Source organism: Lampetra planeri, chromosome 78, assembly GCF_965212315.1.
Source record: "Lampetra planeri chromosome 78, kcLamPlan1.2.h2, whole genome shotgun sequence".
Lineage (NCBI taxonomy): Eukaryota > Metazoa > Chordata > Hyperoartia > Petromyzontiformes > Petromyzontidae > Lampetra > Lampetra planeri.
The window spans coordinates 4,602,981-4,627,966 of NC_136183.1; the positions used below are offsets into that span (position 1 = coordinate 4,602,981).

At 45.5% G+C, this 24,986-nt stretch overlaps 1 protein-coding gene across 3 annotated transcripts in view; it reads right to left on the bottom strand.

The window, feature by feature from the left end:
• LOC144738160 (uncharacterized) overlaps nucleotides 1-22,247 on the bottom strand; it is a 443,570-nt gene extending 421,323 nt beyond the window's left edge. Inside the window, exons 1-3 of one of the 3 annotated variants that reach the window (XM_078621130.1) lie at nucleotides 22,135-22,208; nucleotides 20,187-20,361; nucleotides 12,966-14,628 (exon numbers count right to left, since the gene is read on the bottom strand). In XM_078621130.1, coding sequence (XP_078477256.1) covers nucleotides 13,296-14,618 — 1,323 coding nt within the window. In that variant the 5' untranslated portion in view covers nucleotides 14,619-14,628; nucleotides 20,187-20,361; nucleotides 22,135-22,208 and the 3' untranslated portion in view covers nucleotides 12,966-13,295. Of the gene's footprint in view, nucleotides 1-12,965; nucleotides 14,629-20,186; nucleotides 20,362-22,134 lie in introns of those variants that run through there. The other 2 variants (XM_078621131.1, XR_013589149.1) reach the window with 2 other exon arrangements.
• Between the last annotated feature and the right edge of the window lie 2,739 nt (nucleotides 22,248-24,986).

Genomic DNA, 24,986 nt, shown 5'->3' on the forward strand with positions numbered 1-24,986 from the left:
GAACCCCTCGCGATAGGTGAAAATCCGCGAAGTAGGATTGGCCCCCTAGGAATTTCCGTGTGTGTGTGGGTACCAGAATGTTTAAAATATGTATATTTATACTTTATATATATATTTTACTTAAATCTATTTAATTATAAAACCTTAATATTATACATTCACTCTCTCTCTCATACGATACGTATTATGGTGTTCTACACTCACCAATGACAGTAGTATCTTGAGACTTGACTCCAGTAATGACGACGACGACAATGACAACGATGATGCGCAGCCAACCAGCTCACGGGATACATCCACCCGTGCTCTCATTCGTCGATCTCGCGCCGGGAACCAATCACGTGCCTTGTCTGAGTGCCCGTGGGTATGTACAAAGCCTCTGAGAGAGTTTCTCTCTTTGTCTGGCATCCTGGGAAACCGTTTCTCTCGCGCATCACGATGAAACAACGCTGCTTTCCGCAATACGGCTGCCAATATGGCGGTATTTTTGAATTTTTTTTTCGATTAATATTTTTGAAAAATCCGCGATGCACTGAGGCCGCGAAACTTGAACCACGAAGTGGCGAGGGATTACTGTATCTATATCAATTTATAACATTTTGGACATGCGTTTTTATGGATTTTGTTGCTATTCTGTCTCTCCAAATTAACCTACCATTAAAATTATAGACTGATCATTTCTTTGTCAGTGGGCAAACGTACAAAATCAGCAGGGGATCAAATACTTTTTTCCCTCACTGTAAATAATATATTTTTTTACTTCCAACCCGTGATGAGAGGACGGAATACATGGTGACAGCAAGCACACCCTTGCACAATAGGTCACGACTTCACGACTTCAAAGGCCACAGCGCCCCTTTTTGACAGCGACTGCAAGTCTGATGCAAAAAATGTTAAACACTTCCAACCCGTGATGGAATTGTGGGGAACGCTGCCCAAAACGAATACACACAAACAGGGATACAATTGTGTTAAAAGCTTTCTTTTCATCACATAATCTTGCCGGCGAATGTATTAAAGCCCTTAGCCAATTGATGCACATTTGTTAGACAAGCAAGCACACTACTGCACACCATTGTTCCAAGGCATTACGTTAATTGCATAATCTAAAAAATGAATTCATTGAGGTCTACCTTTGCTTAGGCACATGTTTCTTTATTACTGTTCGTATGAATATTGTCACATTAATTTCCTGTCGCTGTGTATGATCACCTTATTCTGAAGAATGAGCCAATTGTTCTGTTACCCAGTTTGACAAACATAATTATTGAGGGTTAAATGTACGGTTCAATGAGGACATCTCCAGGAGTACTGTGTTGGCATTCCTTGCATAAGAGTTCGCATATTAGAATGTTACGTGTTTTTTAGAGATTAAAGTTGCTTAACACAGAAGAGTCTGAGTGGTGCCTTCCTAAGTCCATGCATAATAATATTAATTATAAGAACTATATCCTGCGGAGAGATCTGAATTTTGAGACCTGATATAACACACTAAGACATAATCAGTAAAAGTTAAAGTGAGAATCATTGTATTATCCTGATTGATAATTCACTGGTCAACACTTTTTCTGGCACAAGGTATTCCAATGGTCTTAAGGTAATTTTGGGGTGCTGATTCCAAATCTGGCATCAGTTTGTGTCTATCACATCAGGTTTTTGAGATATCAAATATTGCATTTTCAATAAAAACTGCAGAAGAAAAATATTAAATAAATGTGGATATCTACATAAATGTATTATAAACACTATCCTAAAAATACAGCACCATATTTTAACACTAAAGCAGTTACTGACTCGCAACAACTTGCAATCATATGTGACAGAGTTAATTTCGGGTAAAATCAATGAAAATGGGGTATGCCGATAGCATAAAATGAGATGTGATAGAGCAAATCTGAGATCAGATTTGGAATCAGCACCCTGAAATTAGTCTAGAACAGCTGCAAAAGTCCAGGCCAGAAAAAAACGTGTTTTTTGTTGACCAGTGATAATACAACCCTAGACAACGAAGCAGAAGAAATATTTGAATTAATTAGCATAATTACATACATTTGCATAACTGAATACAATTACACCTACCTAATTAGCATATAATCAACATTTTCATGATTACATAAATTAGCATAATTTCGGGAACAGTTTTTTTAAAAAATTCATTTCATTTTTTACATTTTTATAATTTTTCAGACCAAATATAGACAACAGGTGGAAAATATCATATATAAGCAAGAATAGAAATCAGCACTGTTCAACGAAACACCCAACTGCGACTGGAGAAGTCCAAACCATCAAGCACATCACCGATGAATGCTCCATCCATGCACATCCTGGCGGTATCGCTAAAATTCACACTGCATCAACCACATCATTGGACTGGATAAGAAACCTTTGCATTCATTCATGACGATCATTTGAAATAAAAACTGTTCCTTTTCACAATGCCATATGAAAGAAGAAGAAGTACTGCGAGTGGTCGGCTCTGGGGATTGCCCTCGTGACTGGCAAATTGATAGGGAGCTCTGCATCGTCAGAAGCCACGCATCACGGAGAGTTTTTTTGTTGTTGCGTCATTGAGGCTGCCAGCCATGGCTGGTGCTCGCAGTATTGCAATCCAGACCTGGGGAAGAGTGCCAAGCATTACTATTACCGATGGCGAGATCGTTCTGTACAGCAAACACGATCATAGAGTGACAATCGTTCGGATTGTGCTCAGATCAAAGTCAACCCTTTGAGGGAAAACTGGTGCAACCACTATTCGTGAGAGTGTCCCTTGAAATCGCAACCCACAGGCGAAGTTTAGTTGAGGGTCGGATCAGAGACTGACACGGAACGATATAACTTGATCTGTAGCGTGTCCTCTCTGCAGCACGAGTCGTACAAACAACTGGAAGAGGACTCTCTTGAAGAGGGGGGGGGGGAGACGACAGGCGCTCCACAGTCTACAAGGATCAACAATGTCTGGTGCGAGTGGTTTCTGGTGACGGGATGATCGCGCACATCGACGCAGACGGAGCCGGACCCATCATCCCTGCCAACACGGGCACTGCCGACAGTGACCAGCGTGCCGACTCGGCAATCACCTCAGCGGTGGAGAGACTGACGAAGCAGCAGAGAGCGCCGTGTGCTCAACACACACGCTGACCCAGCGCCCCTGCTCGGGACCTGAGGTATTTTCGTTCCAAGGAACGCAGCACCTCGGAAGCCAAAAGAAGACAACTGTCATTCGCCACGAAGTGGCGGTGACATCACCACGACGCTTGTTCCAGACTATGTTTTCAGTTTCATTTATTAGGTACTAGCGGTAAGTACCCGGCGTTGCCCGGGTGAAAAATATCTTTAAAAACTTCTCTTAAAAATTTCGATTTAAAGCTTTCATGACTGCAGGGATTTATCTTCTTGGTTATTTCGGTAAAGTCACGTATAAGGGAATTCTCACGACGTTTCAGCCACAACGCAAGCAGCCGTCTTCAGGTGAAGAACAGGTCTGTCGGAAAGACAGCGTCTGAATGAACACCACCAGGCTTGGCAGCGTATATTTAAGCTGGGTTGGAGGGGGAAGAGCGCCTTGACAAAGGGATTTGCATATCAAGAGGAATTTAGCATATTTATGGAAATGCAGGCATGGAATTAGTCACTACTTGTGGAATGAGTTACAGCAGCAGAAGTTAGAGTAAATGAGATTGGTATTACCTTAGAGTCGCGGCATCTCTTCAGAAAGGTGAGAGACTCGATTAGCTGAGCCTTCTTATCACGGAGTTTGTTGTCTCTTAAAAACCTTACATATACACACACAGATACTAAGGTATTGTGAAAGCCCGGTGGGCCGTTTGTACATTTCTCCACCAACAAAATTAGAAGAAGCTTGCAAAAGTCCAAAATGTTGTAGAAATTGTGGGGTAAATAGTTGATGTAAAAGGTTTCCGAAAATTGTGGACACCCCCCCTCAAAAATTATATTTACACCACCCTACATACAACAGAGGAAGTAGTATCTATTGACTCTGTAGTTGTATCTACTGACTGTACAGTAGTATCTACTGAGCCAATAGTAGCTACTGACTGGAGTATTATTTACTGATTGTAGTAACGACTGACCGTAGTAGTATCTACTGGGCCTACAGTAGTATCTACCGACTCTATAGTAGTAACAACTAACTGTATAGTAGTATCCACTGACTATAGTAGTATCCACTGACTATAGTAGTAACTACTAACTCTATAGCAAGATCTACTCTCTATTGTAGTATCTACGGACTTTAATAGCTACTCACCGTACTAGTATGTACTGACTGTATAGTAGTATATACTGACTGTAGCAGTATTGGCTGACTGTAGTGGTATATACTGACTGTTTTAGTATCTACTAACTCTATATAGCAGTATCTACCAACTCGATAGCAGTATCTACTATCACTACAGCAGTGCATACCGGCTGAGGTGGTACCTGCTATCACTACAGCAGTGCATACTGACTATGGTGGTACCTGCTATGATTACAGCAGTGGATACTGATTGTGGTGGTATCCTATGACTACAGCTGTGCATACTGACTGGTGGTACCTGCTTTCACGACAGCAGTGCATACTGTGGTGGTAGCTGCTATGATTACAGCAGTGCATACTGCTGTGGTGGTACCTGCTATGAGTACAGCAGTGCATACTGACTGTGGTGGTACCTGCTACTTTACTTAATAACCAGGCTACAGTCTACATTACTGACTGCCAGTACACTAACCCAGCTTAATAACTATTTGTACAGTCTACATTATAGACTGCCAGTACACTCACCCAGCTTAATAACCAGGCTACAGTCTGCATTATAGACTGCCAGTACACTCACTTTACTTAATAACCAGGCTACAGTCTACATTACTGACTGCCAGTACACTCACCCAGCTTAATAACTATTTGTACAGTCTATATTTAAAGAATCGATTCGTGGCGCGCTCGGGTTTATTTCAATTAACTGAGTTTTATTTTCATTGCTATGTTATGTTTTAAAGTTTTCAAAAGTTTTTAAATGTATTTTCCCCCAGGCAACGCTGGGTATATCGACTCTAACAAGAGTGGGGTGTCGAGGCCTAGTCCCGTGCAGAGCCTCTGGCCTCGCCTAGATTGCCCAGCCGGGCGAGGCTGGGGGCTGGGCCGCTACCACCACCGCCCCGCGCTAAAATAAAACTATCTAATCTCTATAATTTTATCATCTACCGACCCTATAATAGTAATTGCACACATTGGGGTGGGGGGGAGAGAGAAGAGGACGTGAAACTTTGATGTATTTACCTCAGCGTCGCGTGTAAATGTGTGCGCATATTTTTAACGCGGGTGAGAAATGGCGCGCTGCCCGTTGCCAGGGGCAACCCTTGGTCAGCGCTTCGCGCATGCGCAACGGCGTGCTAAATAAATAAATAAAAATCGCGCTACATCAATAATTAAACCGCTTTAAAGTTTAGGGACGAAAAACGGAAATGCCTATTCCCACCGCGGGGCTCGGGGCGTGCCTCCCGGCAAAAAAATGTTCCGACAAACCCCACGGTCCGAGAGCCAAATCCCCCGCGAGCGTACGAAGACGGACGGACGGACAGAAACAGACAAAAAATGAGACTTAGGTTAGATCAGGGGTCCTCAAACTTTTTAAACAGGGGGCCAAGTTCACTGTCCCTCAGACCGTTGGAGGGCCGGACTATAGTTAAAAAAAACTATGAACAAATTCCTATGCACACTGCATATATCTTATTTTGAAGTGAAGAAACAAAACGGGAACAAATACAATATTAAAAATGAAGAACAAGCAAGGTTAAATCAACAAACTTGCCAGTATTTCAATGGGAACTATGGGCCTGCTTTTGGCTAATGAGATGGTCAATGTCCGGTTCCATATTTGTCACTGCTAGTCGTAACAAGTGATGCAAGTGTGCATCCGTTAGTCTAGATCTGGTTGGAGATTTCAAATGTTTCATTTTGGAAAAAGTCTGTTCACAGACATAAGTGCTGCCAAAGATGGTTGCAATTTTGAGTGCATGGTTCCTGAGATGAGGATATGTCTCAGAGGGGAGAGATGCATATCAATTATGAAGGCTGCTTGACTTGAATGCGTCTTTCAGAGTCACAATTCTGCAGTTCAGCCAATTCCATTTGGTAAATTGTATCCACATTTTCAATGTCAATAGAAAATGGGTTACGGAAAAGCTGTATGTCCTGTTCATGGAGATGAAGCTCTTTAAATCTAAATTGGAACTCCTTTTGCAATTTTTCCAGTGAATCCACACATGAATGCAACCAATGGTTTTTCCGCTAACAGATTTTGAGTTGTGGGGAGATGGCAGAAGTTTTCCTCCTTCACTTGTTTGATGAGGAGGCCTAATTTTACTTCAAATGCTTTGACATGTGATTGTATATCACAGATGAGCTTCCCCTTTCCTTGAAGTTGCACATTGAAACTGTTGAGTAGCTCTGTTACATCTGTCAGAAAGGCAAGGTGCCATTTACATTCTGCATCATTGAGCTCTGGTACTTCTTTGTTTTTTGAAAGCAGAAAAGCTGTAATCTGTGGAAGTAAGTCATAGAAACGTTTCAAAACTCTCCCTCGACTCAGCCAACGGACTTCTGTGTGGTATAGAACATCTTCATAGTCAACATTTAGCTCAGACAGAAATTCCTGAAATTGTCTGTGGTTTAGTGCATGAGCTCTAATGAAGTTAACACAAGATACCACAATTTTCATAACAGAGTCCCACTTCAGTGATTTACTACACAGCGCTTGTTGGTGGATGAGGCAGTGTATGGCTATTGGATGAGAATGGTTATGTTTGTCCATCTCTTGGTTAATGCGAGCAATTACTCCTTTCTTAGACCCCACCATGCTAGGAGCACCATCAGTTATCACACTGGCGAGTTTAGCCCAGTTCAGCTCCAAACCATTCACAGTTTGGCAAACCTTTACATAGATATCCTCTCCTGTAGTTGTTCCTTTGATGCTTTGCAGTGCAGCAAGCTCTTCTGTGACTTCGAAATAGTCATTCGTCCCACGAATAAAAATTAAAAGTTGTGCAGAATCACGAACATCATTGCTTTCGTCGAGTGCCAAGGAAAAATAGGAAAGTTTTTTTGTGGAGTTTTGCAAATGCTGATGCAAATTGTCTCCCATTTCTTCAATCCTCTGTGTAATTGTAGGTCCTGAAAGACTCACTGTACTAAATAAATCGGCCTTCTCTGGACACATCTCTTTGGCAACAGAAAGAAGGCATTCTTTAACAAATTCTCCCTCCACGAATGGTCTGCCAGTGCACGCTATTAGCTTGGCAACTTGAAAACTTCATATTTTTTATCTTTATGTTGAGTTTCATAGTGTCGACGTAAATTGTATTCTTTGAACACAGACACTATATTCTGGCATATCAGACACACAGCTCTTTCCTTGTACTGCATGAAAAATAGATCATAAGTCCACTGTTCTTTGAATATCCTACACTCCGAGTCAATTTTTCTATTTCTTGACATCATTGTTTCCTAGGGAGTCAAAATTGCTATTAGTAAAATACCATAATAGTACGTTTTTACCCTTTTAACTGGTACAAAACTGACACCTTTATTCAAGGCATCATGTTTGCAATGACCACAACACAAGTAGTCAAAAAAGAAAACAAAAAGAAGCAACTCTGATAAGGATGATAATATGCACTGTCCTTGAAGTTGATTGGCCCACACCCGAGACGGCTTTCTTTAGAGCCTAGTCCCCATTGGTGTAGGGCCAGATGACACCAGAAGGCGCCTTCTACACCAATGGGGACTAGGCTCTAAAGAAAGCCGTCTCGGGTGTGGGCCAATCAACTTCAAGGACAGTGCATATTATCATCCTTATCAGAGTTGCTTCTTTTTGTTTGCTTTTTTGACTACTTGTGTTGTGGTCATTGCAAACATGATGCCTTGAATAAAGGTGTCAGTTTTGTACCAGTTAAAAGGGTAAAAACCTACTATTATATTTTGCCACTGGTAAAAGAGATCTCATAGTAGTAAAATACCAATATATATACAGCTCTACAAAAACAATATACCAGCAATAACTTTGCCCACACAGAGACATACAGACTGCACTGCCCATCAATGCAGTCTGATTGGGGGAACTCCGCTTTTACCGCAGGCTCACACTGGTGCGGGTGCCATTAAAAAGTTAATAACACCAGAGGTTTTGTTCACAGATCGCAGTGCGATCTGCGAACTCGCATAGGAATCTGATCGCATGGGGGAGAAGACCCATGCGATCCGATTCCACTGCAGGAAAAAAGAAGGCACATGTGCCTTTTTTCTTCCGAATCTAATGCAAGTTCAGCCATACAAGCATATGGCTGAACTCGCACTGCTCAGAGATCGCAACAGTATGAACCGGGGCTTACACAACATACAACATATAACCTCATACAACTGAATAGCAATCAGAATATAAATGCACTTACTGTCATTTAAATTGGGTTTCCTACTCCTCGGCTGTCTGTCACTGACCAGCACGGGAAAACAGCAGGCAGCCCCTCCAGAGATCAGAGATCACTCTGTTATTACCCCTCTATCATTTACTCAGCGGTGTGTGTGCTGGGGATCTACATCCCCAACACACAGGAATATCACTGGGAGTGGAGCCGAGGGGCAAGTGAGGGAGCTGAGGGAGGGAGAGCCAGTCAAGCGCAGCCAGGGGAGGGCTGGCAGCCTTAGGCCTGGGGGGCAAGTCCAGTCAATTGGCCCATTGAACCATTCACCAGCGCAGCCCAATGAGTGCCCACCGCCACAGCTCAATCAGTGCCCACCGCCGCAGCTCAATCAGTGCTCACCAGCGCAGCCAAATCAGTGCTCGCCACCGCAGCCCAATTAGTGCCTACCACCGCAGCCCAATGAGTGCTCACCAGCGCAGCCCAATTAGTGCTCACAAGCGCAGCCCAATTAGTGCTCACAAGCGCAGCCCAATTAGTGACCATGGGTTGTGGGTGTCATCTGTCTAACCTCTTCGGTTCGGGGGGTAATGATGCTGCCAACTTCCTCCAAGCTGCCTCTGCTCTAAAAGACTGTGGCTGCGCTGTGATACTCAGTCTGTCACGTCTCCCGCGCTCTCTCTCCCATGAACCAGCTTCCGGCTTTCACTGCCCACAAGTCACCGCGCAGCCGGCCCCTCCCACATGCCCTGGCTTCCTCTGAGTCCTGGGAGGTGGGAGTAGTAGTCCGGCTGCGCTGTTCGGTTCCTCCCACCGCCTGAAACTTGATTGCGGCCAGACTACAATTCCCATGATCCAGCGCTTCAGCCGGCCAGCCATTCGGCGGCGGCCACCCCCTCTCCCTCTTCCACCAATGACCGTCCTTCTCATGTAGAAAAAAAGTAACAGACAGGCAGCGGCGGCAAAAACACCCGGCGGGCCGGATAAATGTCCTCGGTGGGCCGCATGTGGCCCGCGGGCCGTAGTTTGAGGACCCCTGCTCTACACCTTGGGGTGTGCACAGGGATGTCCTCTGGCTACACAATATTTAACATATCTTTTGACCACGTAGTTCGTGAAGCCTTCAATGGCTGTACCCGAGGAATTACCATAAGGTACAGATACAATGGGAGGCTGATCGAATCCCGTGTGCGGTCAAGGGATGTCTCCCTATTGCTCAACCATGTTATGTATGCCCATGCTCTGGTGATTGCTGTTCACTGCTATGGAGAGATCGGAGAGATTCCCATACCTGGCCAGTGTGCTCATGACCGGCTCCGGTTTAACAGCGGAGGTCTCACTCCAAATCAGTCGAGCGCTATTCTCTTTTCATCGGCTGCGTTACGCTGTGTGGAAGCTACCTGATCTCTCGCTGCGCATGAAGCTCCAGGTCTTCTCGGCCACGGTAATTCCCTCCCTTCTCTACGCTTGCGAGGCATGCACCCCCCTAATGGAACATCTTCGCCGGTTACAAACATTTTGGCTGGTCTGCTAACGATCTATCTTGGGTTTAACCATATGTAGTGACATAAGGGCGGGGCTGCTGGGGGCTCTGGGTCCCTGGGCGGGCCAGGCGCTTAATCCCCTGGGCGCTGGGTTCCCAGGGGGTCCAGACGCTTAAGCCTCTGGGCGCCGCCAACGGGGGGGGGGGGCTGTGTGTGCTCTGTGGGATGTCTGGTGGCGCTCCCTGGACGATCGGGGCCCAGTTGTAACTCAAGACCCAAGACCCACGACCAGCCATCTGAAGACCCTGGGATGCTGTGAGAGCCAGCGCTGGGACTCTGGAACTCCCGACTCTACGACCTTGTGAGGGCGAGTCCAGAGCGTAGCCAGAGTAGAGTATCTAGGCTGTGTACCTAGGCTGTAACAGAGTATCAGGACTGTTGGAGTACTGTTGGAGTGTTGTGTTGTAATAAAGAAGTTACCTCTACAAGTGTCTCCGGAACCCGGTACACATATGTGTATGTGTGTGTAATGTAGTAACTCGGCGGGAGACGACTTCACGGGTAACACACTCTTTTATTTCAAAGACTATAGTTACACGGGTGACTAACACCAACTATAGTTACACGGGTGACCAACACCCACTTAGTTACACGGGTGGCTAACACCAGCCTAACCCACACGGTTCTCCTGGCTACACCAGCACGGGCTCTCGGAACACACCCAGCCGAGGTGTCCGTCTCGACCCTGGGACCCCACAGTCCCGACCCACATGGGCGTCGGACCACGGGTCCCACGGTCTCGCCTCCGAGCCACACAGGGCCTCGGTCCTGACAAGGACGGCGGGACTAGGGGTCTCAGGGCACTACTTCTTCAACTCCGTCTTCAATCTTCAACTGGTTAACAACAACCACGAGTGCTCTCGCGCGTCACCCTTTATGCCCCTCCTGCGGACGTCGCTGAGAGCACCCATCCCATTTGACCAATCACTGGGCGCTGGCTACGATCCTCTTTTCCCACCTCGTGTCAGCGCGCCTCACCACCCACGCCGCGCCGCCCCGTAATCCCTCACTCCCGGCACGCGCGTCCACACCACGCCCACATCGCGTGCCCAACCCCGCACCCCGTGCCGCCCCGTGATCCATCACTGTCGGCGCACGTCAACACCACCACTACATGTGCGTCTAAGTCGATGTGTTTCTATATGTGTGGGTCGATCTCTGTGTGTAAGTCCATGTGTGTGTCTGCCTTTTTCGCCCGAGCAACGCCAGGAACTTACCGCTAGTTACACATAAAAGGCAAAGTTGTGATTATGTGTCTGTTCAAAATGTTTAGCGTACTTCCCGACATGCAACAAACTTGCCATGTGGATAATTTCCAGACTGTACACCATCCAAAAATTATAAAAATAAACTTTTTTTTGGGAGGGGGGGGGCATATATTTTTTGCACGGTGAGCTGTGACGTCAAATCTGTAATGTGACCCGCGCATGTGGAAGCATAACGCATTGTAGTGTAATAGTTAGTGCGCTGTGCTACGAACCCGGCGACCCGAGTTCGATTCCCCCTCATGGCCACCACCGGTGATGATTATTTCTACCGATCCTTGGCCTCCTCTAGGTTGACTCAGCCTCAAACGAGTAACTGCTGTGGTGTGTGAACATCGCCACTGGGGAGACAAAGGTGGCCGGGCGTGGTGCTGGCCACCCACCCCCTCGTGTGCCGTGCCGGCCTTCATAGGTGCTCATTAACAGCACTTGCGCCCTACAGTTTCACAGGCTACACGGGGGATCTTTGTCTTTATCCTGTGTGGGGGGGGGGGGGGCAGCGACTGCGTAGCGATTCGCGCGCTGCGCTACGAACCCGGCGACCAGAGTTCGATTCCCGCTCACGGCCACTACCGGTGACGATTATTTGAACCGGTCCTGGGCCTCCCCTAGGTCGACTCAGCCTCAAACGAGTAACTGGTGTGGTGTGTGAACATCGCCACTGGGGAGACAAAGGCGGCCAGGCGTGGTGAATCCAAGTCCCGGGCGAGGCCAGGTAGTAAGGCTAGTCAATTATATAATTACAATTCCCTCCCCGTCTCCGCCTCGAATCACTGCACCAAATTTAGCTAAAAGATGACGTCACCCTGTTGCTCTATTTAAGACCGGGAGCGAGTGGAGGGCCTCATCATTCTGGCAAATTGCCCGATGATGCTGGATGTAATTACCAGCGAAACGTACTCAAAATTTTAAATGATGTTGAATCACTCGTCAACACACTGGTGGGCTAAAGTAGTGAACTATTTGTCTTGGTAAACGCGACACATTTTTTTACTGTTTGGCAGCGTCGGGTGGTGGAGGGTTACGACACATTTGACTAATATTGGTCGCGAAAGCCTACGTGTTAAACTGACCATGTACTGTGTTAGCGACTGGAAGACAAAGGTGGTTGGCGAGGCTCTGATCCCGTGAAATACATATTATCTTGGTCGTGTGTGAATGACATATTTCGCATTATCTCTTCTGAATGACCCTAAGTCTAATACTTTCATAATTACTTTGTTCTTGCTTAACCAAGATTCGTGGTATACCATAGTTGTTACCAAGGATATTACGAGGGTTTAATTAACATTTGCTCCCAGTCTGTATTGCCAGGGATCCGTGCTTCTTATTCTCAAGTAATATTTTGATATCCTGAGGTTGAAGATATAGCTAAGCTTCAAACCTTACTGTTGTATTTAAAAAACCCTAGTTAACTCGTAATGATTAACTGCCCTTGGGTGAATTTCGCTGTCCAAGGGAGGTTCATGACCCCTGCTGTTTGTCTTTTGTTTTATTGTGGGGTTTTTCCTTTATGGCGGTCTTCTCTTGAAGTCAACTGGGGATTTCTCGAAGAATCTCATTAGCCCCCCCCCCCCCTTGGGTTTGCCATTTTTTTAATTACATTTTATGACTTCCCCAGCAGGCTTGTGAGTAATTATCCTCCAGCTGTCTTTTGCGTGGCAAGGCAGGGGGGAGACTCACCCTTTCCATGCCACAGCTCTACATCCCAATCAAAATTATTAAAAAATAGAAAAAGATCACTCGATATAATTTTATGGAAAAGGCATATATACAACATACTCTTCGAGTGTTTGTGACGAGATGATACAAAACAACTGAGTTGCTGAGGCGATTAAGCAAGCACCATACAAATGCTAAAATTATTATAACATAGTATAACATAGAGAATGCTTCGGAGCTTATTGGCTCTGGCTCCTGGTTAGAGATCTACCCAACCCACAGGTCCGCAAATACTGGCTGCTCTTACTCTGCAGGTTGAACCTAGGAATTGAGTGTGCAACTTCACGTTATTTTAATTAAAGGCCTGTGACAAAGGTGCATCTTTTGGAGCTTCATTGTCTCAAGCTTACACATCTACCCGGTCTCCATTTGACTTAGTATTGTCTAAGAAGTCCACCCACACCTCCACTTCCACAAACTCCTGGGAGTTGCCTCGCTCTGCCTCACAGTCAGAATTCTCCTCCTGCTTCACGTTGCCTCCATCGATGTGAAGGTCCGATTTTGAAGTTGAATCTTCATCTTCACATTTTACCATCGCTTCTTCGCTCTTCACCATCACTTCTTCACATTTCACCTCTTCAAAATCCACCTTGACACATTTTATTGCGTCCAAGCTAGAATTAAATTCTGGTTCTTTTTTCAGCAGGGATGGGCTCATTGCAGCACTTGGATTTACACAAGCCGATTTCAGACTCCGCTCCTTGAGGATCATCTGATGCCTGTGTGTTCTCTGGTGTCTTTGAAGATGTGATAACGTTGCAAATGCCTTCCTGCACAGAGTGCACTTGAAGGGTTTAGCTCCCGTGTGCATTCTCTGGTGGCTCTGAAGATTTGATAACGTTGCAAATGCCTTCTCACACACAGTGCACCTGAAGGGTTTCTCTCCTGTGTGTGTTCTCTGGTGGCTCTGAAGATGTGATGACTGTGCAAATGCCTTCTCACACATAGTGCACCTGAAGGGTTTCTCTCCTGTGTGTGTTCTCTGGTGGCTCTGAAGATGTGATGACCGTGCAAATGTCTTCTCACACAGAGTGCACTTGAAGGGTTTAGCTCCCGTGTGCGTTCTCTGGTGGCTCTGAAGATTTGATAACGTTGAAAATGCCTTCTCACACACAGTGCACTTCAAGGGGTTCTCTCCGGTGTGCGTTGTCTGGTGTATTTTAAGAAGTGATGACTCTGTAAATGCCTTCTCACACACAGTGCACTTGAAGGGTTTCTCTCCTGTGTGTGTTCTCTGGTGTCTCTTAAGAAGTTTTGACTTTGCAAATGCCTTTTCACACACAATGCACTTGAAGGGGTTCTCTCCCGTGTGTGTTCTTTGGTGTGTTTGAAGATATGATGACTTTGCAAATGCTTTATCGCACAAAAGGCACCTGAAGGGTTTCTCTCCCCTGTGTGTTTTCTGGTGTCGTTTCAGAGGAGATGAACCTAAAAATACCTTTACACACAAACTGCACTTGAAAGGTTTCTCTTCCGTGTGTGTTCTCTGGTGGATCTGAAGAGTTGATGACTGTGCATATGCCTTGTTACACACAGTGCACTTGAATGGTTTCTCTCCTGTGTGAGTTCTCTGGTGCTGTGTCAAACTTCCAGTACGATCCATGCTGTCTGCATACTGGTCGCATTGTTTCCTTCTTGTACCGAGCTGCGCCGAGTCCCTTTGCTCCATCAGACCAATTCTGCAGAAGAAGAGTCAGAGGAAGCGTCAGTTGCAGACAGAAAAACATATCCACACCATCTACGTCAGTATCAAGGCACAGAGGAATGCATATACACAGTCACACATGACATACACATCTATACTTATTCATATTTTCATGATATAGTGAAAATAATTCCCCAATTCATCACGTGGGCTGTTAAGGCACACAATGAGAGGGCCAATGGTCATAAATATGCCTGGATACCCTCGTGTCTTCAAAATGAATGCTTACCAAAAACTCCAAGCACACAATTTCGGTTGTCTAGCTACGACAGGAATATTTCTTTAAGAAAAATTTGCTAACATAGCAAAGGCTGTTGAAAAAAATATTATTTGTATTATGCAGAAATGTATAAATTCATGTTCATTTGCAACTTAGAGGTGTGAAGCCAGGCTCAGATGAGCTTGAACGCAAGGATGAACAGATCTAACTTCAGCTGCATATGTGCAGTGTTAATTTCCTGACTGTTTCCATTATTATAAAATCTTGTTCTGTACCTGTTGAATTCCATGACGAAATGGGGCCTTGCATATGTTCTACAAAAAGATCACCTCCGTGGGAAAATCTTGACTTAAAACTTTTGTGATAGCGGGAATTCATATTCTTTGGTTATTTCGGTAAAGTCACGTAGATAGAAAATAATAATACAAATAAAGTGAATAGAAGAAAAAAACCTACTAATGTAGACTGTAGCCTGGTTCTTAACCTCGGTGAGCGTACTGGCAGTCTATAATGTAGACTATTGCCTGTTTTTTTGACGAGACCTTTGCAATGGACTAGACATTTGCAATGGACTAGACCTTGGCGATGGACACTCACAGCTTTGTATGTAAAAAAGTCCAGGCAGCTTCCACATAGTGTTACAGAGCCTAATGAAAGAATGCCGCTAGACTAATTTGAAGTGAGACTTTGGATGCCAAACCAGAGCTGGTCGTGAACACATTAACCAGGTATAGGAGCTCCTCCACCACGTGTAGAACGACCTGATTATTCATGGAGAGCTGAGCAGGTGCAGTATTGTATGACATTAAATTCCCAGGGAGGTGTTCTTTTGGTCTTTCGGTAAAGTCACGTCACTTTACCGAAAGACCCAAAAAATATGAATTCCTGCAGTCACGAAAGAGTTAAGTCAAGCTTTTCCCAGGGAGGTGATCTTTTTGTAGAACATATGCAAGGCCCCATTTCGTCATGGAATTCTCCAGGTACAGAACAAGATTCTCCAACTCAATGTCATTGAGTAGCCATGACCAGATCATCAACATGCGTAACAAAGTTGACCAGCAGGGGACAATCCCTTGACTTCAGCCAGGCATCGATTAGCGTATCATTGTTACTGTATGAAATGCAATTTTTTATAGGGCCATTGTGAGCTTCTCAAAACACATCATTATTTGAAAATGCTACGTAATGTAATGCATGGGGCCAGAGGGAATTTCGGCAACAAGCCATGTTGAACAGGAAAGGGATCCGACTCCTGGTCACACAGGTTTAGACGGGCCTGCCTAAAATCATAAAAATCCTCAACGAATGTGAGCAGAGGTAGAGATATCTAAAACTAAAAATAATCCAAAACCCCAAGCCTCTTTATGGTACTATAGGCCGTAATTACACCAAGAAAGCAGAGATTTAGTTCCTGCTGAAAATCCGTACTCCTGTGCTATAGCTGATGGACAAAAAATACAGCAGCCCCTTGAATAGCGAGGAGGTTACATTCTTGGAAAGTGCCGTGTGAAAGGTAAAATGGCGATATTTAAAACGTAAGCCTTACCTAAATAATGGGGTTAGGTAAACGGCAACTAAAATATACATCACAATTGAAATAAGTACTGTACTGTATTCCCAATAAACTAAATTACTGAAATAAATGTGGAGAAACCGTATACAAAACATTCCAAGATGAGTTTAAATGTATATAAATAAAGCAGACTTCCTGTGTTTTTTTGAGAACCAAATTGCGCCAACACTATGAAACCTACACACCCCAAATTGTCCATGTGTACTCAAGGGTAAGTTATTATGTTTTCACGCAATTTTTAGCTTACCTGTTCACCTTCAACACCTGTAACACCTGCACACTCCAACACCCCGCTGCTGCTATATTTTTTCTCATTTACCACATTATCCTTACATATAATCAGGCCTGCATTTTTGCCACAAAATTCATTCACTTCCGGCTCCTTACTGTCCTCTCTGCAAACACACGGCTCACCTCTAATATACTGTAATATTTCATCATGGAACCTTTGCCAGTACCAAAATATGAGAATAGGTTTTCCCCATTTTTCTGGCAACAAAACAGGTGTTAAGATGTTAAAACACCAACCTGAAACCTTTTACATGGAATCATGTGTGCATTAACCACGATACATGTGGTCAGAATGCAAAAAAAAACACTTTGATAGAAAATGAATGGTCTGCTGCTGAGGCAGACTGTTTTTAAAAGGTTTGAAATGGGTGTAGCCCAAGGGTCATAAAAAATTGGCCGGGGCTAGTGATGTTAATGTAATAAATTAGCATGTTAATGTGAAATCGAAGAGTGGTGCAATCCAAAGCGGCCTCCCAACAAGAGAGAAGGAGCGAGGCTCTACCTGGGTAAACAACAACGACCACCATGACAACAATAACCACGATGTAAACTTCTCACTTCAGATCTCAGTGAGCGCGCACAAAAATAAATCACGCTTGCGAGCACAGAGCGCACGCCTGGGATACACTGCCGAGATCATCGATAACCTCGCCGCCGAGAAAGTTCAGCAGTATCTGACAAGCACAACGGGGTGGCAGCCAGATGCGATCTGCCCATATCCCCTATCTAACACCCTTGCCGAGCACTCGCACGTGTGTGTGTGAGAGATTTGCTCGCGATTATGCGGAATTCCGACGGCTGGGACGGGATAGCACCATTGCAAGTCTTCTTCCAGAGGAGGAGGTGAGGGGGGGGGACGAGGGAGCCTCCGGGACCCTGTGAGACAACCCCAAGATGGGTGGCAGGAATATAGACCGGCATAGGAGATATCGCAGGCCATGCGACCCAAGTACGTGAGGAGGTAACCCAAGTACACCTGAATGTTACCAAGCTGCAGTCTACAGCGGAGATAGTATAGTCCGAGGTGGGAGGGCTATGCTCCATGGTCGGGGGGCTAACCAGGCGAGTGTCTCAATAAGAGGCAGAACTCTAACAAATGCGCACTGGGAGGGTAAGGGGAAGTAGGCAAGGGGCCTCTTATGGAGCCACCGCCCTTCCCCGTGCGTGCTATCTATGCGACCAATGGGGGCATCTCGTGAGAGACTGTCACCAGATCGCCCGTGCGAGAGAAGCACCAGGGTTAAACACCAAGGCCTCCTCTTCTTGGTTCTTTCGGTAAAGTCACGTAGAAGGGAAGTAATAAAATAATAAAAATAAAACATAATAAAATAATTCTCACGACGTTTCGACCACAACGCAAGCAGCCGTCCTCAGGTGAAGAACATGTCTGTCGATAAGACAGAGTCTAAATGACACGTCTTAGGCTTGGAGTGTCTATTTAAGCTGTGAGGGAGGAGGAAGAGAGCCTTGACAAAAGAATTTGCATTTGAAGAGGAATTTAGCATATTTATGGGAAATGCAGGAATGCGAATAGTGCAAATTGTGAAATGCGTGGGAGGTGGGCGGGGGGTTTTCAAAGTCATATTATGCCCATGCATTATGCAGGATTAACAGCATCAAAGGGAGGGGGCAGGGGCAGCACCAACAAAGGGAAGGAATGTGAATAGTATGCAGCTGCAGCAACCAAACAACCACGTAAAAAACTAAAGTATAAACTTCATAGTATCATCAGTATACTAAATATACTCTCTAATAAGCTGAGCTACTAACAGTAAGTAATACATTACAATTCTATGTCGCAAAAAATATAATATGCTTCCAGCTAAACTTTTTTCCTTACATCAAACAGGTCTACCCCGTACTATATGCTGCCATAGACAAACCCAACATTAAATTATATACTGTATTACTATACACCACCTTATACATTGTTATATTACACTATGTATTATTCTACCCACCCTAATGTATATCACACTGCTATATATTCACTATACAATTACGATACTATATATTACTTTGTACATTGTATTAAGCATATAAATGTTATGCTATTTGTTATTATACACTGTACCATTGACCGTCGTGTGAAAGATACTAAGAGGCAGCAACGAAATATGAGAATGGGAGAGTAGCAGAGCAAAGAATCCATTCCCTGCATAACATTTATATGCTTAATACAATGTACAATGTACAAGGTAATATATAGTATCGTAATTGTATAGTGAATATATAGCAGTGTGATATACATTAGGGTGGGTAGAATAATACATAGTGTAATATAACAATGTATAAGGTGGTGTATAGTAATACAGTATATAATTTAATGTTGGGTTTGTCTATGGCAGCATATAGTACGGGTTAGACCTGTTTGATGTAAGGAAAAAAGTTTAGCTGGAAGCATATTATATTTTTTGCGACATAGAATTGTAATGTATTACTTACTGTTAGTAGCTCAGCTTATTAGAGAGTATATTTAGTATACTGATGATACTATGACGTTTATACTTTAGTTTTTTACGTGGTTGTTTGGTTGCTGCAGCTGCATACTATTCACATTCCTTCCCTTTGTTGGTGCTGCCCCTGCCCCCTCCCTTTGATGCTGTTAATCCTGCATAATGCATGGGCATAATATGACTTTGAAAACCCCCCGCCCACCTCCCACGCATTTCACAATTAGCACTTCGCATTCCTGCATTTACCATAAATATGCTAAATTCCTCTTCAAATGCAAATTCTTTTGTCAAGGCTCTCTTCCTCCTCCCTCACAGCTTAAATAGACACTCCAAGCCTAAGACGTGTCATTTAGACTCTGTCTTATCGACAGACATGTTCTTCACCTGAGGATGGCTGCTTGCGTTGTGGCCGAAACGTCGTGAGAATTATTTTATTATGTTTTATTTTTATTATTTTATTACTTCCCTTCTACGTGACTTTACCGAAAGAACCAAGAAGATGAATCCCTGCAGTCACGAAAGCTTTAAATCGAAACCAAGGCCTCCCTAAAGAGGTTGACCACGGAGGGGTGCAATTGACGTGGCCCCAACACAAATAAACTGTCGTGATAATGGTGAGCGAGTGACCCCCACGCAGATGCCGACAACAACACCCCAGAATGCGGCGACGGCGGGTGACTGGCTGTGGGAGCTGGTGGCAGGAATAATGGGGGCCACGTCGCTCGTGGAAGGGCAGGTGAACAGGTTGGCGTACCCAGATTCTGCTAGACACGGGGGCAGTAACGTCACTCGTGAGTGCAACACACGGCAGCGTGGTCGGGGTTGACGTGGGCCGCCTACAGGCCCCGGATCGTGCGCTGCACACTGCAAGTGGAAGTGGGATGGGACTGCTGGGGAGGGTCACCTTTAAGGGTCGCCTCGGACACCAGGTGTGTAACCAGGAGTTATACGTGTCGAGCGTGTTATGCCACGAGTGTATTGCAGGTACCGACCTCCTGGGAAAGTTGGGGCTCAGCGTGCAGCCACCGTGGAGGGCAGCGGGGAGCGGATTCCTTTCTTGGGACAAGAGCCGGGTTGCCCTCGCTTCAAGCCCGTGGCCGCTATCCTGGCGTCGGCCGTCACCGTCGGCATTGGTGTTCCACTGGGTTTTCCGTTTTTCTTCCAAACCTAAACTCAAAATATATTTGGTGGTGGTCAAACAGTCGAATGCAGGACCCTCCTGAAACATAATCTTTAACTGCTAAATGAGAAATTAAATTGAAAAACCCTCAAACACAGTACAATATTTTTTATTTTACCAGGTGAGGCCATCTGAGCTGCATAGCTCTTTTTCAGAATCGACCTGGACACAAATGATAGCTCAACTTAGTGGGTTATAATATGGAAATGTATTGCAGCAAAATTCTCAAAATGCATGTTTCTAAATGTGGAGAAAAATCAATGCCACTACAGGGAGAGAAATAAAAAATTAAAAAATGTAAACTGCAATTATAAATGCGTCAGGGTTGGAATCGAACTCGCGCACGCAGAGCACGCTCACGGAGTACACTAACACAAATGAGTACACTCGCTCACTCGGATTATTTTTTCTCTGGGTCCTTCGATTTTCCCCTCCACATTTAGTAACATGCATTTAGATTATTTGGCTGCTACAATCTTCCACGTGAAAAGCCATTTCGTTGATCTATCATCTATGGCCAGGTGGCTTCTGACAAAAGATCTAACAGCTCTGTGAGCCTTGATTGGTAATATAAAAATAGTTTACACCATTGGAATCTCATTTGCCATAAAAAAAATATAATTGTATTTTTTTACCCTTTTATCTGGCAACAAAACTGACTCGTTTTTTACGAGGAATCATGTTTGCATAGACCACAATACCTGCAGTCATAATGCAAACAAAAAACATAACTCTGATAATGTATGCACTGTCCTTAAAGTAGATTGGTCCACACCCGAGACAGCTTTCCTTAGAGCCTAGTCTCACATGGTGTTGGACCAGATGACGCCAAAATGCGCACAACTCAAAGACAATGTACCATCAGAGAGAGGGACTAGGCTCTAAGGAAAGCTGTCTCGGGTGTGGACCAATCAACTTCAAGGACAGTGCATACATTATCAGAGTTATGTTTTTTGTTTGCATTATGACTGCAGGTATTGTGGTCTATGCAAACATGACTCCTCGTAAAAAACGAGTCAGTTTTCTTGCCAGATAAAAGGGTAAAAAAACTATTATAATAAAAATAGTTGTTCATCGGTCTAAAGGGTGCATCAGCAAAACCAACTCGGCAGAACGCTCCTGAATTAGAGTGCTGAGACTCATTGTGGAATATACTCGAGTGTGCACCATGGTGGCTGGGAGATGTTAACTGCCTCTCCTGGTTTACAGGAGGTGGTGGGTTCGATCGCGACCCCTCCTGTATATTTGGAGTTTGCGTGTCTCTCTCGCTCCCCGTGGTCGCGTAGATTTTCCTCCGGATTCTCAGGGTTTTCCCCTCCACATTTAGAGTCAACATCACCACGCGTTTAGAGTATTTGACCGACAGACATTTCCACACGTTGATAAGCCACTTTGTTGTGGGAAGGTCGCTTCTGAAAACAAGAGCGGTATAGCAGCTGAAGTGGGCTTGGCCTTGGTAGGAGAAAAAAAAACTGTAGAAATAATTAAAAGAAAAAAAGTTTCAAAGTAGTGAGCCAGATGAAGACAAATTAAACTTGAGCAGATAATTAAAGCAAATGCAATCAGGCGAGGGCAGGAGGCAAGGCCCCGCATGGGTAGGCCCCGCGTTGTAATGTTCCAACCTGGACATCGATTCCATCCTCGCTGCTACTCAATTGATATCCCTACGAGAGAGAAGGAGCGAGGCTCTACCTGGGTAAACAACAACAACCACCTCAACAACAACCACAACAACAACCACCAAGATGTGAACTTCTCACCTCGGATCTCAATGAGCGCGCGCGCGGATCGGCAGTTTCCTGGTGTCTCGTGACGTCACGCGGCAGCAGGTGACATGACGTCACTAGCGGGGTACACCTCCCCCTCACGCCGATGAGGTAATGCAGTGGGGACGTCAGAGAGCGGGGTTAGAGTTTAAGTTTATTAAGATTCCATTGATCCCTCTATTGAACATTGACCCTTTGGGTGAGCGAGCTCAACAACGTGAACATTGTGTGTACAAACTGTGTATACAGTGTGTGTGTGTACAAACTGTGTATACAGTGTGTGTGGGGCAGTCCATAGATTACGTCACGCAACTGAGGAGGGGACGGTCAGATATTTGTGACGATGTGTGACGATGGGGGGGGGGGTGATAAATGTGACGTCACATCAAAATGCGCAACTTAAATTACTTCCCTTCTACGTGACTTTACCGAAAGAACCAAGAAGACGTTCTACTTAATGAAATCGTCTTTTTAATAAATGTTTTCTCCTACAACATCAGAGTGTAGCGCCACATGAAATACGCACTGCAATGACAAAAGTTTAAAGCGATTTGAAGCATGTTTTTTGGAGGGGAGGGTGAGCAGAGCTTTGTGACGTCATATTTGAGGGGGGGGGGTCTGACTTTTTGTGACGTCGTGTGACGAAGGGAGGGGGGTCAAAATCGTCCAAAATCGCGTGACGTCATTTATGGACGGCCCCTGTATACAAACTGTGTACACACACGTGTGTGTACAGTGTTGGCACTGTAGGGGGCACAGGTGGTGCATCGGCCAGTCATCTCAGTTGAACCATGACACCTGAGTCTGCCCTGTGACCTCCTGCTGGCGGGAGTTCGACACTTCACGTGGCCTTAACGTGCACATAGCCTGGTACAAGCGCCATGGTGACTTCACCACCACGTATTGGCGAATGGCAGTCGTTGTTTTTGTTAGTGTGTTTGTGTATACAGTGTATGTGCAGACTGTGTGTATGCTGTATATACATTGTGTGTACACAATACGTCTACACTGCGTATGTGTACAGTGTTTGGGTGGTCCGAATCAGTCGGGTGGCATTATCTTTTCATAAGCTCTGCAATGCTGTGTGGAAGCTACCTGGCCTGTCGCTCTGCATGAAGCTCCGGGTCTTCTCGGCAACAGTCATGCCCTCCAATCTATAGGAATGTGAAACGTGCACCCCTCTAAATGGAACATCTGCGCTGGTTAGAAACACTGGCTGGCATGCCTACACTCAGATTGAGGGAAGCCAAGTGGTAGCGCATTCTCGATTTATTGCAGAGGTTCAAGGTTCAAATCCGACAGGCACCCCTGGCTACTCCAGTAACATCAACCAAAATATGCACCGTCTGCTTAAAGAGTTGATGTAAAACATACTATTGTGTCATTCAAAACACATAGGTCTTTGTATGTTGGTGTCATTGTCAAAATTTGGTAAATGCCAAATATTATCCAGAAATTGCACAACTGAGATTACACATCAATTATCGCCCCTGACTGACAGACTCATGTCCACATGCAGGCTGGTGCTGGGCCACCTTATTCCACACAGAGACAGCTGCCACTTAGGGGTGCTCTTCGAGTGTTGCTGAGGCAATTAAGCAAGTTTAACGCGTAGGCTTTCGCGACCAATATCATCCATAAGATTTTTTTTGGGTTAGATCGCATAAATATAAATGCGCTCTCTCTAGTCGTCTAGCCTAGCCTAAACACAACCCTGACCGTGTAACACCGATGGTGCTGACCGAGACAGCCAACAACTATCCAGCCGCACAATATCTAGCGAAGATGACAGCAACGACGATACGAGCCCACTCCCAGAACCGGCAGCGGTGAGCTCCCGCTCTCAGCTGCTTTATTGCTACCCAGCGTGGCCTGGCTCCGCCCTGGTCACGCCTTTCTTCTTGAACCCTCTAGCAGGTTCCAGGGGCTTCCAGATAGGGTCTTCCATGACCCTTGCCCCAGTTCCTCCGCCCTGCCGACACACTCGTGTATGTGCTCACCGGTGTGTGTACTGTTTGTCCACCGCAGTTGCCATTGCAACTGCAACCGGTGGACAGGAAGAGCAACCCCAACACCGAGGAACACCACCAACATGAAAAAACAATTTACCCCAAAAAAGAAAACCTTGGTTGCAACACTTCCCGCGACCATACAGCACAACCGCAGCATCTCCCGCGAACCACAACCACGTAGCGCAACTCCGGCGCACCCCGCAGACCGCCAACAAAAAGAACAACCCGCGGCACCCCCCCACAAACCGCCAACAAGCAGCGCAACTGCAGCATGGGCAAGAACCCCATCAGGGACCACATAACGGTGACACCACCCCCCCCCCACAAGAACCGATAACACAAGCCAAACAATATACACAACCCCCCCGAATCCCACCTTACAAGGGAGAGTCTGCCTTTACCAGAACATAGCTCACGTGAGCCGGTCCTCGACACTGGTCACCCCCACCTTGGCAGGGTTTTGCATTCCTTGGGATTACGAGGAATGGGAACAAAAAAACAATGACCTAAGGGCACGGCCCGTCCCTGAAATCCGAAGTAGCATCTAATCAGATCCAGTCCCTGACACTTTGCACACGGCAGTCACGGAAAGCATCAGAGACTCGGATCCGGTGCAGCTTGGGAAAATGTTGCCGGCAGGTCTGAGTGCTACGGTGGCGTTGCCGGCACCATACTGACACCCCGGCATTCTATGGCGATGTGGCTCGGCTGACTACACCTGAAATACTTGGCCGTGGGACCCCAGGGCGGAGGGGCTTCCCCGGTTGCCAACCCACCCGCGGGGGACTTCTCCCGTGCGTCCCCAGGCCACACACCACAGCCACCATGTCCTCC